Source organism: Carcharodon carcharias, chromosome 15, assembly GCF_017639515.1.
Source record: "Carcharodon carcharias isolate sCarCar2 chromosome 15, sCarCar2.pri, whole genome shotgun sequence".
Classification (NCBI taxonomy): Eukaryota; Metazoa; Chordata; class Chondrichthyes; order Lamniformes; family Lamnidae; genus Carcharodon; species Carcharodon carcharias.
The window spans coordinates 10,170,397-10,190,199 of record NC_054481.1 but is presented as its reverse complement, the minus strand read 5'-3'; the positions used below and the strand labels follow the sequence as shown (position 1 = coordinate 10,190,199).

General features: G+C 43.3%; 1 protein-coding gene across 1 annotated transcript in view; it reads left to right on the top strand.

Moving 5' to 3' along the window:
• Positions 1 to 7,137: 7,137 nt before the first annotated feature.
• mfsd1l (major facilitator superfamily domain containing 1-like) overlaps positions 7,138 to 19,803 on the top strand; it is a 41,198-nt gene continuing 28,532 nt past the window's right edge. Inside the window, 3 exon segments of the mRNA XM_041206204.1 lie at positions 7,138 to 7,159; positions 15,412 to 15,530; positions 17,575 to 17,684. Coding sequence (XP_041062138.1) covers positions 7,138 to 7,159; positions 15,412 to 15,530; positions 17,575 to 17,684 — 251 coding nt within the window.

Below are 19,803 nucleotides of genomic sequence, written 5' to 3'. Positions count from 1 at the left end.
TCCCTCACCCACTCTTGGACAAAGTCAAATGCGAGATTGAACACAGTTACAACAAGCTCATCTTCTTGACAATGCATTTTCTGTCGTCTGGTCTGAGTGCCTTTAGTAACTGAGTCTCATGAGTCTCGGCTAAAATGTTGAATGTGCAATTTCCTTAAGGTTAAGGAGAGGAACCAAAGCCTTGTGGTTGGTTTTAATTTTGAACCTTAAACCCATGACATAATCAGAAATTTTCTCGGAGGTTCATGTGGCTGATAATGGTTCTTTTTCAATGGTTCCTGTGTTGTTGAGAGTTCTCGAGGTGTAATATGCTGGTCTTCTTTGTCCATCTTTTTGAACTTGAAACAGCACTGTGTCCATGCCTATCAAAGGAGCCTTGGTGAATTGGTGCAGTGCATCTTGTAGATGCTGCTACTTTGCATCAGTGGTGGAGGGAGTGAATGTTTGTGGCTGGGGTGCCAATCAAGCGGGCTGCTTTGTCCTGGACAATGTCAAGCTTCTCAAGTGTTGCAGGATGCAGAAGCAATTCTGAATGGTAACCTGTTAAAATAGTAACAACCAAATGGGGTGATAAAAGCAGTTTAAAAATCTTGATTTGTTGTGTAGAGACAACTGCTAAAAGCCATTGTTGGCATCCAATTTTGTAAAGGGGGTGCTTTTTGCTAATTTGGCGAGACTTCCATCCACTGATGCCATCAGGTGGGTCTTGCACTCTACTGACTTGTTTAAATGAGTCAAGTCCACACCAATTCTAAATGAACCACTAGGCTTTGGTATTATGACTATTCCAGAACACCACTATCTGTATGGCTATTGGAAAGATAACCGCTTCTTGTAACCATGTTCAGTCTCGCTCTTGACTTTGTCCAAGAATGGGTGAGGGATCTTCCTCACTGTGAAGAGGCACATAGGCTAACCCTTAGGATTACATCATATCCTGTCTTCAGCTTTCCTAAGCCTGAAACTAGGGATGGGAATTCATTTCCGAATATATTATTAGACTGCTCATCAGCAATTTCATCAACCCTGTAAATGTGCCTCAACTGCAAGTATGCTTGCCTGCTGAGTAACGATGGTTCCTGGTTCTTTATAACGCACAGGGGTTCCATAATTTTTTTACCCTTGTATCTTCATCTTGCCAAGTGTTGGCTTGTTACTTTGTGTCGACCCTCCTGGGCCTTGCAACTGGACGGTGGATGGCTATAACATGATGTTTTTAAGCCACTGTATTTCATCAGATAATACTGAATCACCTCTCCGAGGGTAGTCATTCTGTGGAATTCTTTACCACAGAGGGCTGTAGAGGCTGGGTTATTAAGTATATTCAAGGCTGAGATAGACAGATTTTTGATCAATAAGGGAATCAAGGGTTATGGGGAAAAGGCAGGAAAGTGGGGTTGAGGATTATCAGATCAGCTATGATCACATTGAATGGCAGAGCAGACTCGATGGGCCAAATGGCCTACTTCTGCTCCTACATCTTATGGTCTTAGGTACCAGTATCTAGGTTGAATTCCATGGTGTGACCATTACCTTCTAACTTAATGCTCCAATAATTATTTTCTGTTTTGTTGGCTTCTTCTAGGAAGGTTATTTGTTTTGTCTGTGGCTCTTCCACTTCTTGGATTTGACTTGGCCTTACTATTAGTTTCTCTTTCTTCTTATGAGCTATCGGACTTTAGATCTTCAGACGATTTTAAAATGCCCTAACTTCTTACAGTTGTGGTACTCTCCTCCCCTGCTGGGCATTCTTCCTGCTTGTGCAGGGTTTTCCCTCCACACTGTGAGAATTTCGAGATGGTGTTGGGCACGCTTTCTCATGATTTCATGGGCTTTTTCTTCACTGCCCTTTCTCTCCTCGTCCGACATATTGAATGGCTTCACTGTTTCTTTCCCAAGGGAGTCACTTTCGCCACGTACAACCCACTCCGTTATGCTTCCTAAGCTCGGTCTGTCACACTATTTGCACTGCCTTTTGAGAGTTAAGCCTTCCCTTGTTTGTAAAAGGCCTGATAGCATTTCATCCAAGACACCAACCACTGTACGATCGCATATTAATTCATCCCTGAGGACCACATAGTCACAATTCCTGTGAGCTTGTACAGGTAATTTATGAATGAATTCATGCATGAAACCACTCTTATTAAATTTTGCTCACTCAATGATCAAATTTTTTTGAACATTGAAGCATGAATTGAATGCCTGGAGGACTTCATCACATGAGCTTGAAGCCTCATTGGCACCCTGTCTCACACTAACATTGTCTGCTACAGCCCCTACTGCATAAAGTACTGACCTGATCCTTCTGTTCCTCCTTATGCAAACCTGAAGCCATTCTGCATATACGGAATCTCTTCATCCAATTGTCCCTGGGTTGAGCTTGTTGTGAAAGTTCCATGCTTTGGAACGATTCTGAGAGTGGCAATGTAGACCCCATGCTTACCCTAAGCTGTGGATTTGTTGCTGTCTCAGAAGATTGGCTTTTAGACTGTGATCCAGAATCACTGATGTCTAGACTTTGTATCTGCTACACCCACTAAGCTTCTTCTCAGTTGAGTCTCTGATTTTCTTCTTGTCCTTTTTCTGAGGATTTGGAGGTCTCTCAGATCTGTAGTCTTCAGTTTTTAGGTTTTCTTGGGTCTTTGACTGCTGCCACCACAGTGCACTTGAAAAATCCAGAGGAACCACCAGTTGCCACCATGTTGCATCTTGGGTCTGGGCCTTGGTTGGGGCTTCTCTAGTGTTGGCTAGTTACCCTAAGAATACTACTGTAGGCTGTTTTTGTAAAAAAACCTTTCTTATTTATTTACAGATAGACATATGCATCTGAGTGCTTTTGACGAGGTTCTGTACCTGCTTCCCACTAGATCTCAGTTACTCAACCATGTGACATGGCATCATAGTTACATCAGTATCAGGTGCTCCTGATGTTAACCCTTTACAATTGAGGCCTGACAATATTTTCCTCGCTCCCCTTTTGGCAACCCAACAGGATTGAAGGGTTTTTTGTGGCTCAACAACTGCTATTAACACATCTGGTGTTTTTCATGCAGTGATCTGAAAATCCCAGTACGGCACTGGCAGCAGATGATGATCTTCATGATGCCGAATACCTTCATTTGTATCATCACCTCCATCTTTCTCAATATAGTGAACAACAGAGAGGTAAGGGTCTTACCAGTAAGGTAAGCAATTGGCTGCAATGAAAAGTTCACAGGATTGTTCATGTTATTTATCATTTGATGCTATTTGGAGTAGTCATGTGGCAAAGTGCTAAATGGAGTCATTCACTAGGATAACATATTCCATATCCTGGGAGAGGGCTTCTGCACATTAAAGGGGAGGCAATGGCGTTGTGGTATTGTCACTGGACTAGTATTATAGAGACCCAGGGTAATGTTCTGGGACCCCCGGTTCGAATCTCGACACGGCAGACGGGTGGAATTTGAATTTCAATAAAATAAATCTGGAATTAAAAGTCTAATGATGACCATGAAACCATTGTCAATTGTTGTAAAAACCCATCTGGTTCCTTTAGGGAAGGAAATCTGCTGTCCTTACCTGGTCTGGCCTACATGTGACTTCAGACCCACAGCAGTGTGGTTGACTCTTAACAATGGCCATTAGGGATGGACCATAAATGCTGGCCTAGCCAGTGATGCCCACATCCCGTGAATTAACTTAAAAAAAAATTTTGCCAGTCTCTGCCTTGTTCACCGCGGGCACCAGGTAGCAGCATCACTCAGGATGGTTGTGGTAAATGGAGAAAGTGCTACGTTGGTGCAGTCAGGCTTGTCTTGTATGGGTTAGGGTTGAAGCATAGTGTAGAGGGAGTTTTAACCTGACTGTTCCGTACCTGGCCTGTTGACCCTGTGTGTATTGCACGCCTCAGCAATCTTTTCTTTTTTCCCTCGTTTCACTCCTGTTGCTCTTTCTTTCAGCTAAGCTTTTAGCCACATTTCCTAACTCCCTTTACTCATTTTATTTTGTTCCTTCTCCAACAACCCCCCACCCCCCTCCACACCCCCACCCCACCACCCTTCCACTCCACAAGACTTCTTCGAACTTTATTCTGCAATAATTGTTATGCAAGCATGTGCTGCTGGTGTGTTTTTTCTAAAAACTTTTAAAAAAACTTTTGATGCCGTTGATTTCTTTGCAGAGTACAAATGCCCTCTGGTACTTCCCCAACTGCCAAAGATTGACTGGCAAGCTATTTTCCACACAAGCACTTACAGAAAGGGATGCAGAACAATGAACAACAGGAGGAACCTTCCTTTTTCCCTTATATTTCACCCCTCTCCTAATACTCAATCAGTTCTGTCGAAGGGTCATGAGGACTCGAAACGTCAACTCTTTTCTTCTCCGCCGATGCTGCCAGACCTGCTGAGTTTTTCCAGGTAATTCTGTTTTTGTTTTGATCCTTTTTCCCTTCCCTGGTTCTCTAATTTGCGTCAGGATGGCCAGTGGTAGCTAGTACTGACCCGGATAAGATAACTACTGTGGTGCATATTGTGGATTGAATCTGTAACCTTCCCGCTTTGTATAACATTGTGATGATGGCTTCTCTTCTAACTCAACAGAGAACCCTGGGGGCAGGGGCAGGGTGGGGGGGGGGGGTGGGGGGGTGTAAAAAAAAATATTCACTTCTACTGGCCACTTTCTCACACAGTATCATGGGAAATGCTGGTTTGTGATGACCAACATCACCCAGGAGTAACATGGTTTTCAAATTTCAGTCAAAATTCCAAACCCAATTACGTATATCGGACAGTGTATTTATTACACTGATACAACAGCACTTTGTCTCTCATTACTCCCTCTACACAGAACCTTCCCAGTTTTCAATTAGATATCTGATTATCCCTCAGCTTCCACGGTAATGGAATGAGCCACAAATCCATCTTTCCAGGACCCCAGCCCCTTGACAGGTTTCAGGGTTAAAGGATTTAGCAGTTCCAGTATGCCATTAAGAGATTAAACCTCTACCAGACTTTGTTTAAAAGTTCCCTTTCCTCCTCTCACCCCTCCCAGCATGTGCTATCTGGGTTCTCTGGTCAACTGACAGCAACAACTACCTCCCATTTCATGACAACATTTCATTATGTTTCTGCTCTCAGGGCGTCACATTGAATAGAATCACAAAGCATTCGCAAGCTGCATGAAAGGAAGCTTAAGAACTGCCAAAACCTTTCCCTTTGCTAAGGGAGAGCAGTGGCAAGAACAGAATTAACTGAGTTAACAGGAAGAACAATTTACTTCTCCGATTAAAAATAGAAAATGGACCATTCTCTAGGAGAATAGTCGGTTGCTTATTTTTAATTTAAGTGGAAATCTACCAGCATTGACCTATTGTCTTATGTCAAAAATATCAACATTCTCAATCACAATAAGGCAGTAACAATTTTGCAGCTAAACTAGAGAATTTATTAAATCTAATAATGCATAATGTCCCATACAAGCCTTTAGTAACTATTGTAATCCATTTACTCATGTTTTTCACTTTCTCCAGTCCTCGCAGCTATTAAATATGTAACTTTCATAGAGAACTGGGGTGAAGAAGATGGAGATCAGCGTGTGGGAGAAACCCTGGTTTTCTGCTGCTCTCTGTATCAAATCGAATCTTGTGTGCTTTAATTTATGTAACATTGCAAAAGAAAATATTTGAATTTTCTGTAAGGCTGTCACGTAAAGAAACTTTCCTTTTTATAGCACCTTGTATCCTTGGGCCAGCAAAAGTGCTTTGCAGCCAATTACTCTTCAGTATTTTGTGTAGTAGTAGGGTCTGGTATACAGTGTTAATGTGGGACTGAGTACAGTACCACCCACACAGTGATGTAAGAAGGCACAGGACCCAGAGCCAGGGTCAGCCTGGAGATGGACAGAGATGTGTAAAGAACTAGACTTGTTGTTAATATACACAAGACCTCATGAAACAGGATTCTTCATTATGTAGGTCATGCAGTGTGTCTTTAACTACCTCTGGTTAAATAAAAAAAGGGATGTAAAGTAAGAGAGTGAGCCTGCGCGAGCCAGTGGAATACATATGTATGTACATCTGTGTTATATCTCTGTTTTTCAATGTCATAATGAGGGTATTCCATTTCAAAGGTTAAACTGAGAATCCTCTGAATATTTCAATTTTACACAGCATTATCGTGCTGTGACAAGTTTATACTTTATAGACAAGATCACTTGGTGTTTCAGTAAAATTCTGGAGAATCCAATGTGTTTGCTTGACTCAAAATCGATCTTCAACTTGTCAGTCTCCACTTTCACGGTCATTCCTGGACCATGCACAATGTTCAGATTGGCTGTCTCAGTTGCTTTCTGTCCCTGCAGGCACTGACAAGCTAAAACTACCAGTTTGGTTTGTGTTGGAAATAAAGAATTTAACTGACCCTTGAGCCTCTCAATCTGTCATTTGTACAAATGGGAACAGTGCATTCCCTGTGAATACTGATGATATTGTTGCTATTTCTGGGTTGAAAGTGTTCCTATAAAATCCAAGTAAAGTTACTAGTGACAATCAGATGACTAACAAGAATTCATTATTTGTAGGAAGGAGGATGTGACACATTGGATTAGAGAACGTTGATTTACTATCTAAACTTCATTCTTAACTGGTAACTCACAAAGGCAATAATACAGTTTAAGTGAAGGAGTTACTAGTTTTCTTATAGTAATCCTGTTTAGAGAATTAACTGTCAAATATGTTTAGCTGAAGACAGCTGAAAATACCTCTGGATGCAGGCCCTTAACTTCGAAGTTGATATTTCAGATGATGAATAGGGAAATGAGCCATTTTCCCCCCACCTCATGTTGCAAGCTAACAATTTTACCCCCAGCAAGATGGAATGATTGTGTGGATTATTGAAGCAAACCTCTTGAAGTAAAATTGTTTCAGAAACACATAAACTCCTGCAGCACATTTAGAAAGACTATTCTGTCCCTGTGGCCAGTGGAAGATGTAAAGCCAAAATCCTGTAGCGTTCCAGTTACCAGACATTGTTTACACAGCAAGCATGAAATCACATGACCACGCTCCAGTGATGTGACCACAAAAAGTCGCAAGTTACTGATATAACTCAGCATCCGCTGGCGGCAGACTGGAAACAACTGGCTACATTTTTCAACATGACCCAGGCAGCAGAAAGAGGTGAGAATTAAAAGGTAGATTGGCAGAGTTGTGCATTTATGATGGCTGGGGACTCTGCAGCTTGGAAGCACTCAATACTTTGAAAGGAGTTGTCTATCTCCTTTTAAATTTAATGCAGGTTTTCTAGATGTTGGGTGCAGGAAGGGTTAACTTAAGCGGGTTAAAAGCAAGAAAAAAAACTGCGGATGCTGGAAATCTAAAACAAAAATAAAAATGAAAATAGCTGGAAAAACTCAGCTGTTCTAACAGCATCTGTGGAGGGGAACACAGTTAACGTTTCGAGTCTGTATGACTCTTCAACAGAACTAAGGCAAAATAGAAAAGAGGTGAAATATAAGCTGGTTTAAGGGTGGGTGGGACAAGTAGACCTGGATAAAGGGCCAGTGATAGGTGGAGATAGCCAGCAGATGTCATAGACAAAAGGACAAAGAGGTGTTGACGGTGGTGATATTATCTAAGGAATGTGCTAATAGGTGACATTAAGGGTAGAAAGCAGGACGAGCAAGGTACAGATAGCCCTAGTGGGGGTGGGGTGGGGGGAAGGGATCGAAATAGGCTAAAAGGTAAAGATAAAACAATGGATGGAAATAGATTTAAAAATAATGGAAATAGGTGGGAAAAGAAATATATATATAAATTATTGGAAAAAAAATGGGGGGGATCGGAAAAGGGGTAGGGATGGAGGAGAGTGTTCATCATATAAAATTGTTGAACTCAATATTCAGTCCGGAAGGCTGTAAAGTGCCTAGTCGGAAGATGAGGTGCTGTTCCTCCAGTTTGCATTGAGCTTCACTGGAACATTGCAGCAAGCCAAGGACAGACATGTGGGCATGAGAGCAGGGTGGAGTGTTGAAATGGCAAGCGACAGGGAGGTCTGGGTCATGCTTGTGGATAGACCGAAGGTGTTCTGCAAAGTGGTCGCCCAGTCTGTGTTTGGTCTCTCCAATGTAGAGGAAACCGCATTGGGAGCAACGAATGCAGTACACTAAATTGAGGGAATTGCAAGTGAAATGCTGCTTCACTTGAAAGGAGTGTTTGGGCCCTTGGACGGTGAGGAGGGGGGAAGTAAAGGGGCAGGTGTTGCACCTTCTGCGGTTGCATGGGAAGGTGCTGTGGGAGGGGGTTGAGGTGTCGGGGTGATGATGGAGTGGACCAGGGTGTTCCAGAGGGAACAATCCCTGCGGAATGCCGCTCGGGGGGGTGGTGAAGGGAAGATGTGTTTGGTGGTGGCATCATGCTGGAGTTGGCGGAGGATGATCCTTTGAATGCGGAGGCTGGTGGGGTGATAAGTGAGGACAAGGGGGACCTTATCATGGTTCTGGGAGGGAGAGGAAAGTATGAGGGCGGATGCGTGGGAGATGGGCCGGACACGGTTGAGGGCCCTGTCAACAACCGTGGGTGGAAAACCTCGGTTAAGGAAGAAGGAAGACATGTCAGAAGAACTGTTTTTGAAAGTGGCATCATTAGAACAGATGCGACGGAGACGAAGGAACTGAGAGAATGGGATGAAGTCCTTACAGGAAGTGGGGTGTGAGGAGCTTTAGTCGAAGTAGCTGTGGGAGTTGGTAGGTTTGTAATGAATATTGGTGGACAGTCTATCACCAGAAATTGAGACAGAGAGGTCAAGGAAGGGAAGGGAAGTGTCAGAGATGGACCATGTGAAAATGATGGAGGGGTGGAAATTGGAAGCAAAATTAATACATTTTTCCAGATCCAGACGAGAGCACGAAGCAACACCGAAACAATCATTGATGTACTGGAGAAAGAGTTGTGGGAGGGGGCCAGAGTAGGACTGGAACAAGGAATGTTCCACATACCCCATAAAGAGACAGGCATAACTGGGGCCCATGCGGGTACCCATAGCCACACCTTTTATTTGGTGGAGGTGAGAGGAATTTAAGGAGAAATTGTTCAGTGAGAGAACAAGTTCAGCCAGACGGAGGAGAGTAGTGGTGGATGGGGATTGTTCGGACCTCTGTTCGAGGAAGAAGCGGAGAGCCCCCAGACCATCCCGGTGGGGGAGGGAGGTGTAGAGGGATTGGACGTCCATGATGAAGAGGAGGCGGTTGGGGCCAGGGAACTGGAAATTGTTGATATGATGAAGGGTGGGGTTCGGGGCTTGTGGTAGGAAAACACCAGCATTGCTTAGTTGGGTTGAATGAGTGTAACAATAAAACTCTTGTGATCTGGAGTAGACTTTGTGTCTCGCACGCAAGAACTCCTTCAGTTTGCCTGAAGGTGGACTGAGGTAATACTGGATAAGGCAAAGTTCGATTTGAATTGCAAAGTACTCTGTTCTTTCTGTGGGGAGAATAGCCAAAGAATCCAAATGACAATAACCCTGTACTAATCAACAAAAGCACCTTTAATGTAAATAATATAATAAACAGCTCAACTCTTGTTCCGGTCAGGCTTGAGAATGAACCGTGAAGGTAGCTATTGAAAATAGGCTTTCGAAGGGGAAAAGAAGTGAATGAAGGTGGAGAGGTTTAGACAAATTTGGATGAATGGTGAATGTTTGGCTGGACTGGAGAAGTTTGTGGGAATAGGGAGGAATGAGGATGTGGAGGAATTTGAATGTGAGCATTTTGAAATTAATGACCTGAGGGAAGTTTGTAAGAATAGGAAATGTGGTGGTGTGTTACAGTTCACTTGGAGCCCGAGTTGCTGTGGCAACATATTTTCTTTTATATGCTGTAGTCTGGAGCTATGGATTGTGATGGGTGGCTACTTATTCGGCATGGGACCAGAAGAGCTAATGGACAGCAAGACTCTGCGACCAGCCCCCATCCATCGCAATGTCTTTCTCTTCAGCCCAGGTGGCGTCCTGCTCTTGGAGGCTCTCCTTAAATGTACTTCACCAGGTCTTCTTTGGCCGGCACTGTTGTCTTCTGTCTGGTGGTGTCCATTCTATTGCTACTCTGGGTGCACAACCGAGAGGTGAAATCCATGTCCTGCCAGCCTTGGTCGTCTCTCTGTCACAATATCCTGCAAACGCCTCTGGCCAGTTCTCTGTAGCACTTCTTTGTTGGTGAACAGTGATATTAGAGGTCCCGATTTTCTTTCCATCACATGGCTGGTCAAGAATCTCTCCCGCACTTGCTGCTTACTAGTGGCGTGTGTTGGAAGGATTTGCAGGTTGATACTCAATCTGTTTGGCCGCATTAGGAATGAACCTTTTTTGATCGGAGAGGTAGGTGAGTGGAATTTTATGTAGGGTAAGATGGAGCGGTGCCATTCTTAATCTCCCAAATATCTTCCTTCATCAGTGAGCAGTGGACTTTTCACAAATTTGGCTTTAAAAAAGCTGAATTTCTTTGAACATCAAGACCATGCTTTTGCACTTGGACTTTACTCTGGAAGATTCAGCGGCTGTGTCTCTGATCTTCAGCCCTTGTCGTTTATGTCACGGACAGGGGTGGGGGGGAGGCTTAATTTAAACAGCCCTGATTTCTCCCCTCATCATCCATTTGTAAACAGGTGCTTTGATTTGCATCCCCTATTATAAGTATTTCCAAACCCCCTTGGTTTTGGTGTGATCCATTTTCTATTAATAACCCCACAGCAAACTTGCGATAAATTAATCCCTTTAGGTTCATCTTATTTGCACAAGTTCAAAAATGGAAAAAGGGTAACAATGTTGCCTCCTTTTCACTCATACAGCGAAGAGGGATAAGGAAAGGAAGATTTTACAGGACAAAGACCATAGAGAGAAGAATTATTGTTTCACATGAGTCCACAGTGCAGAACCAAAGTTCAGTGATGTATTCCTTCCTAGAGGTCGGCAGGCTGGACAGATGCTGGATAATTTACTTTTCCAGTAGAGATGACTTCCACAATTAGATGGGCATGCAGGGGTGAATCAGTCCAGTCTTGTAGGCAATGGTAAAGAAGTTCCAATCAAAACAGTAGATGGGGCCGGTCATTCAAACTTGGACAGAGCCCCTTTTCTGCTGTTTGATAGATGGAAAGGCAGCAGACTGAGCTTTGCAGTACAGCAAGACAGTATAACTGGTTCACCCTGCTAGAGGGTCATGTCACAAGACCTCATCTCTCCACACCAACTTTGACAAAGGATGCATATTCGTTGTCTTGGTCCCCGGGATTGTTAAATGTCGCATCCATTAAGAATTGAAAGGAAGCTTGCAGGGCTCTTTGTCCTAGCAAACTAGTAGACTCCAGTTGGCCAGCCTGGGTTCTGAAATGCAGATTGCCTTTGTATAGTTCCCTTTGAATTTGGGCTCTGCAGCCCATAGTAGGGCAGGGTCATTAGCGCCTCTTCAGAAATAACGAGGTACAAATTTCTTTGATACTGCCAAATAGCTCTTCTTGTTCAGGGTCACAGACTGACATAACTTCAACCATTTTAAAAGGGCATTGTCCAGTTTAAATTGTGATCAGCTTACACCCCTTGCCCACTGCTGCAGTTTCATGCAGAACCAGGGATTGGCCTACTATTTCTGCTGGTTTTTCAGCTTCAGCTACATTCTGGATCATGGCCAGAAATTCATAATTTTTCTGTTACTTCTGGACCTTATATTAGCCAACAACATCACCACCCTTTTTTTTTAACCCTGATTCTGCACACCACCTGGATCTTCATTCCAACAGAGATATATCTGTCAGCACGTTCATCAAAACTCTCCCTATCAAATAGCTTCTGGACCTCACCTGTCCTCCACAGACTAGTTATCTCTGAACTTGGACAGCAGTTCATTGATGCTCCATGTCAATTCCACCCTACATATGTCAACTCAACCATGAGATCTTTGACTTTATCTCTGGACTCCCTCTGATTGTCTTCTCTCTTTTTCCCATTCCATAGAGTCATAGAGGTCTACAGCACAGAAAAAGGCCCTTCGGCCCATCGAGCCTGCACCGGTCAAACAAGTACCTAACTATTCTAATCCCACTTTCCAGCTCTAGGCCCATAGCCATGTTTGTCATGGCATCGCAAGCACACATTCAAATACTTCTTAAATGTTATGTTATGAGGGTTTCTGCCTAAGACCCTTTCTGGATGAAAAATTTCTCCCTCACATCCCCTCTAAACTTCCTGCCCCTTACCTTACATCTATGCCCCATGGTAATTGATCCCTCCACCAAGAGGAAAAGTTCCTTCCTATCTACCCTATCTATGCCCCTCAAAATTTTATACACCTCAATCATATCCCCCCTCAATCTCCTCTGCTCCAGGGAAAATAACCCCAGTCTATCCAATCTCTCCTCACAACTGAAACTCTCAAGCCCAGACAACATCCTGGTAAATCTCCTCTGCACTCTCTCTAATGCAATCACATCCTTCCTATAAAGCAGATTTCAGAACTGCATGCAATACTCTGGCTGTGGCCTAACCAGCATTTTATACAGTTCCAGCATAACCTCCCTGCTCTTATATTCTATGCCTCGGCTAATAAAGTATCCCATATGTCTTCTTAACCACCTTATCTACCTGTCCCTCTACCTTAAGGGACCGGTGGACATGGACACCAAGGTCCCTCTAATCCTTTGTACTTCCCAGGGTCCTACCATTCATCGTGTATTCCCGTGCCTTGTTTGTCCTGTCCAAGTGCATCACCTCACATTTATCCAGATTAAATTCCATTTTCGACTGATCAGTCCATTTGACCAGTCCGTCTATATCCTCCTGTAATCTAAGGCTATCTTCCTCACTATTTACCACCCCACCAATTTTCGTGTAATCCGCAAACTTATTGATCAACCCTCCTACATTCAAGTCTAAGTTGTTTATATATACCACAAACAGCAAGGGACCCAACACCGATCCCTGTGAAACCCCACTGGACACTGGCATCCAGTCACAAAAACACCCCTCGACCATCATCCTCTGCTTCCTGCCACTCAGCCAATTCGGGATCCAATTTGCCAAATTGCCTTGGATCCCATGGGTTCTTACCGTCATTATCACTCTCCCATGTGGGACCTTATCAAAAGCCTCGCTGAAGTCCAAGTAGACTGCATCAAATGCATTGCCCTCATCTACACACCTGGTCACCTTTTCGAAAAATTCAGTCAAATTGGTCAGACATGACCTCCCCTTAACAAAACCATGCTGACTGTACTTGATTAATCCCTGTCTCTCCAAGTATATAAGTATCCTAATAATTGCTACATAGCTAACCAATGCAACTTGGATTTTCCCTGTGTCCATTCACATGCACTTTGGCTGCTGCTCCAGACATGAGCCTAAGATTGGCCCGGAGTCTTGAGGAATCCAGGACACAGCTCCAAGCAACCATGGAGACAAATCATTGGGACATAAAGAAAATGACAAAAAAAAAATCTTTCTTAAAACATTTCTCTTTACCAGATATTGAAAATGGGGCAAGGTTCTTCGGTTGACAGTCAATCATCATCCAATGGGTAATGAATCTTTAGGCTTTCCGATTGGCATAGGAAGGCAGTGCGACAAAAGGATAGATGTGTTAGCCGGCTAATGGTGGAGTGTTTGGGCAAGCAAGGTGATGAAACCTCCAGGAATACATTTAATCACCGTTGGCAACCCAACCTAAGCCCAGCACCTCCAATCCCACATTTTTTCTCACTTTTTTCTTTATACTTCCTAGACCCCTCTCTCCTGTTGTCCTGCCTCCTTTCATTTCTCTCCTCTCTACCCTCTCCAAAGCCTTGAGTACGTTTCAATCTTGCTGCTGTCTTGCTGCTCATTCTTAGACAAGCCAACAGCTTCTCTTTGTGCCTCTTTTGCCAACGTAAGAGCCCTTCGAGGAACATGTCACTGTCTCTATAGTAGGAACTCCAGCTATCCCATCCTTCTCTTATCTTCTTTCCTGCATAGCCAGCCCACTATGGGATAACTGTGCCAATTTCTACCTGTCCAACACTCCCATCCAAGTGATGACCCAGTAAGGGTCTGTCAGTGGATCAGTTATCACAGCCCTGTCTACATCTCCCCTCAGCATGTCCCATCACTTGTTAACAAGGCCCTTGCCGTCCATGAACTCATTGTGGATAATTGCATCATCATTATGGCCTTGACAGAAACCTTGCTTAGGGATGATGGCACCCTTCCACTCAATGTAGCCTCCCAGCCTGGTTATACCTTCCATCATTTGCCTCACCCAGACCTTTGGGGTAACAGTGTGGCTCTTATCACCAATCACACCTTGGTCTGTCCACCTACCCTTGGAACGTTCTCCTTTGAGCACCTCATCTTGTTTCACTCCTCTCACCCCTCTTTTAAAATACTCATTCTCTACCACCCCACAAATACCGTTTAAGAAAATGTTCTCATCAAGATATCTGCACTTTTTTCCTCCCTCAGCCTATGCCTTAAGTGGCTTCTCAACCATGGTGATTTCAACCTCCATCTCAATTAATCATGCTGCCTGCTTCTATTATTTCACTCCCCTCTTATCCCCCCTTAATCTCTCTCTCCATGTAAACTCCTCAACCCATATTCACAGACACCCCATTGACCTAGCTATCTCACATGGCCTCACTACTACTATTGTGTGAATCACAGATAAAGCTATTTCTGACTGCTTCCTTATATCGCTCTCCACCCACCTCTCCCTTCTCCCTCCCAAACCCATTTCCTGCTGTGTACACCACAGGAAATAATGTCTGTGCTACTGGTTTAGCCACTTGTTGCTAGGTTTTATTGGAGCAAATGTAGCACTGTCAGGTCTTTCCCACATCTGCCAATGCTGCTCATTATTCCAGAATCATCCAGGAATACAATGATCATCCCCAGCTCCCTTTATTGCAAACTGACTTTTTAAACCCCTCCCCTCACCCTTCCATGCTCGTCTCCCACAAGTCCGAGGAACACGTTGTCACTTGGAGCTTCTTGGTCACTAAGATTGAGACATTTTGACATAGCTGTCTCTGTCACGTCCCTCCTTCCCCTAGCTCTGTGTTGTCCAATAGGATTTTGATGCTGGCCAAACTTGTGACAATCAAGCTGTCATATTCACCACATGATGCTAGGTATAAAAATATGGAGTGTCAGCTTGGCTCAGTTGGTAACTCTCACCTCTGAGTCACAAGGTTCCAGATTCAAGTCCCACACTCCAGGGCTTGAGTATTAAACTCCAGACGTAACATTGAATCAAGGCCTCATGTTCCTGCTTGGTTTTTGTCAGTGTTGAACTGTAATATAAATATGAGCAGCATTTCATTTTATTTAGTCCCATATTACTGAAAGTGAATTGATTTATAGTTTCTCCCTCAGCTTATTTTTGTTATATTTATTTTTTCTCTCTTTCTAGCCTATTACAGGTTTATGTGGCTCTTTTTCAAGTGTCTACTGACCTTTGGCTCCTTTTTCTGCTTTGACATGCCCAGTGTGCTTCCGCAGCAGTTCCAGGGAGAGGGTGAGTACAGAATTGTGCAGAGAATGAATACGTTGCCTGATGAGGGACTGGTGATGCCAGATTCTGTCCTCCAGCTAAAGGAACACACCTCCACTGTACTCTGGCTGTTTTATCCTGGATATATACAGTGTTGTTGGCTTCGATTTCAGAGACCCCTGGCTTCCTACTGAACTTGTTCTGTGTGCAGCAATAAAATTCTCCTCTTGTTCTTTCTCCAAATCAGATGTCACCATTGGCTGAGAAAGTGGATGCTGGTTTTGGGTGAACTGGGATGCATGACTACCCACCCAAGGTCAATTTCTCCCTTGCATTTGTCTCCCCACAGACAGCGGGTTGAATCTGATCCTCTATTGGAACGATGCTATGGGTTGATGGTTCAGAATTGTCCAAATGATTTCTTCAAAGACAGCCGGGAGTGTTAAAGCAGGGGGTATAAATAGTGAAAAACAAATGTATGTAAAACCTTTTAAGGGAGAACCATAACTGATTGGAATGACTTATTGTGTACAATGTTGATACTGAAACATTAGGGTTATTCATGATGTAGTTTTTGAAGTTGGCTATCAGCTGTTGCCAAGTTACAATTGCTGGTTTGCATCTTATTTGAAACTTTATTAACTAGAGTTGTAAAAACTGATCTATGTAAATAGTTATTTGGTGGTACAGAACTTGAGTATTGCTGGAAAAAAGAGGCATTGGAGAGAGTACAGAAGAGATTCACAAGAATAATTCCCAGGATTAATAACTGCAGCTATGAGGAAAGATTGGAGAGATTGGGACTCTTTTCCATGGGGAAAATAAGACTGAGAGGAGACTTGATAGAGATACGCAAGATCCTGAGGCGTAAGGATAGGGTAAATAGTGAGAAACTGTTTCCTCTCAAGAGAACATCAAGAACTAGAGGGCACAGATTCAAAATAATTGGCAAAAGAAGTGATGTGAGGAAAAATTTGGTGATCGGAGCCTAGAACAAACTTCCTGAAAGGGTGGTGGAGGCAGATTTGATCGAGGTACTCGAAAGAGAATTGGATTGCTACCTGAAAAGCGAGGATATGCATGGTTATGGGGATAAGGCAGGGGAGTGGGATTAGGTAGAATGCTCTTTCAGTGAGCCAGTGCAGACTTGATGGGCTGAATGGCCTCATTTTGCATTGTAAAGATACTGTGATGTCTCTTTCAGCAATACTCAATCTATATAACCTCATGGTATGGTCCATTAGCCTCTTGGAGGGATGAATTTGTTGCAGGGATGTTACTGATTTTGAATGTAATTTAAAGTGATGATGTATTAAAACAAAGCAGTTATATAGCTAGCAATATATACACTCTGAAATATCTTTCTCCCCTTCCCTACCTGTAAATTTAATGTAAATTATCTTTTGGATATTTAGTAGATTTTCAGTTGTTCCTGTGTTGGGTGCTGGGAAATTACTATTGAAGCCACATGAGCTAAACCTGTAAGGATGACTTTTGATGTGGATAAGACCATAAGAAATAGGAGCAGAAATTAGGCCATTCGGCCCATCGAGTCTGCTCCGCCATTCAATCATGACTGATAAGTTTCTCAACCCCATTCTCCCGCCTTCTCTCTGTAACCTTTGATCCCCTTATCAATTAAGAATCTATCTATCTCGGTCTTAAATACACTCAATGACCTGGCCTCCACAGCCTTCTGTGGCAGTGAATTCCATAGATTCACCACTCTCTGGCTAAAGAAGTTTCTCCTCATCTCTGTTCTAAAAGGTCTTCCCTTTACTCTGAGGCTGTGCCCTCGGGTCCTAGTCTCTCCTACTAATGGAAACATCTTCCCCACGTCCACTCTATCCAGGCCTTTCAGTATTCTGTAAGTTTCAATCAGATCCCCCCCTCATCCTTCTAAACTCCATCGAGTATAGACCCGGAGTCCTCAAACGTTCCTCTTATGTTAGATGATTAGAGATTCTGATTATTTCCAAGACCAACGGTTCAGCAGTCAGGACATGAAATGTTTAGGGTTGTCAGAGTGTAGATCTGTCCTGATCTACCTGCATAACAGTTTTGTAACCTCTGTCTTTCCAGAATCTCACTTGTCCCAATTCTACCATGACCAAATGAACAGCAGATTGTGTGGAGGGACTAGGGATGACCCTACAGCAATTCAACCTTCTCTATGCTACCTATGCATGGGCGTGAGTAACCTGTACACATTGTGACAAATACACACTGTAAAACCACCCTCGCCACAATGTAATTTTCCTCTCAGTTTGAAGCTGATTCTATGTGGTGAATACCAGTACAGTAGTCTATTCCTGACCGTTCTTATAGAACCATAAAAAAAAATTATGGCGCAGAAAGATGCCATTCAGCCCATCATGCCTGTGTTGGCCAGAAAAAGATGAAAAAGAAACTAGCCACTCATTTTAATCCCAGGTTCCAGCACCTGGTCCGTAGCCTTGCAGGTTACAGTGCTTCAGATGCAGATCCAAGTACCTCTTAAATTAGTTGATCATTTCAGCCTCAGCCATTGATTTAGGCAGTCAACTCTAGATGCCCACCACCATCTGCATGAAAAAGTTTTTCCTCATGTCCCCTCTAACCCTTCTACCAATCACCTTAAATCTATGCCCCCTGGTAATTGACTCCTCAGCTAGGGGAAACAAGTCTTTACTGTCTACCCTATCTAGGCCCCTCATAATTTTGTACACCTCAATTAGGCCACCCCTCAGCCTCCTCTGTTCTAAGGAAAACAACCCTAGTCTATCCAATCTCTCCTCATAGCTGCAATTTTCAAGCCCTGGCAGCATTCTTGTAAATCTCCTCTGTACATTCTCCAGAGCAATTATTTCCTTCCAGTAATGTGGTGACCGGAACGATACATAAAATTCCAGCTGTGGCCTAACCAACATTTTATACTGTTCCATCATTACTTCCCTGCTTTTGTATTCAATACCTCATCCAATAAAAGAAAGCATTCCATATGCTTTCTTTACCACCTTATCCACCTGTCCTGCCACCTTCAGCGACCTGTGGACATGCACTCCAAGGTCTCTAACTTCCTCAACCCTTCTCAATATCCTCACATTTATTAAGTGTTCCCTTGCTTTGTTTGCCCTCCCCAAATGCATTACCTCATACGTTTCCGGATTGAATTCCTTTTGCCACTTTTCTGACCACTCAACTAACCCATTGATATAATTCTGGAGACAACAGTTATCTTCTTCACTATCAACTACACAGCCAATGGTTGCGTCATCTGTAAATTGCCCAATCATGCCTTCCACATTTTTGACCAAATCATTAATAATACAACAAACAGCAAGCGCCCCAACACTGAGCCCTGTGGAACACCACTGAAAACTGTTTTCCATTCGCAAAAACATCCATCAACCTTTACCCTTTGTTTCCTGTCACTGAGTCAATTTTGGATCCAACTTACCACCTTCCCCTGTATCCCATGAGATCTCACGTTTCTGACTAGTCTGCCATGTGGGACCTTGTCAAATGCCTTACTAAAATCCATGTAGACAACATCCACTTCACCACTCCTATCAATCCTCCTTGGTACTTCCTCAAAGAATTCTATTAAACTAGTAAAACATGATCTTCCCCTAACAAAACCATGCTGACTGTTCCAGATCAACCTGTGCCTTTGAATGACACTTTATCCTGTCTCTCAGAGTTGATTCCAATAATTTGCTGATCACTGAAGTCAGACTGACTGGTCTATAATTTTCTGGCCTATCCCTTTCACCCTTTTTAAATAATGGTACAACCTTTCAATTCTCTGGTACCTCGCCTGTATCTAATGAGGATTGGAAAATGATCCCCAGAGCATTTGCAATTTCCTCTCTGGCTCCCTTCAACAGCCTGGAATACAATCCATCCGGCCCTGCTGATTTATCCACCTTCAAAGATGTTAGTCGCTCCAGTACTTCCTCTCTTGCTATGCTTATTGTAGCTAATGTTTCACACTCCTCCTCTTTAATAGAATGTCTGCATCATCCCTCTCCTTAGTAAAGACTGAGACAAAGTACCCATTGAGAACCCTGCCCACATCTTCAGCATCAACGCACATTACCATGGACATCTCTGATAGGTCCTACTCTTTCCTCCATTATTCTCTTGCTCTTAATGTACTGGTAAAACATCTTTGGGTTTTCTTTGATTTTACCTGCCAATATTTTTTCATATCCTCTCTTTGCTTTCCTAACTTCAATTTTGACTTCACCGCAGTATTTTCTATACTCCTTCAGGTTCTCTACAGTAGTCTCTTGTGTTTGCTGTAAGCTTTCTTTTTCTGCTTTATCT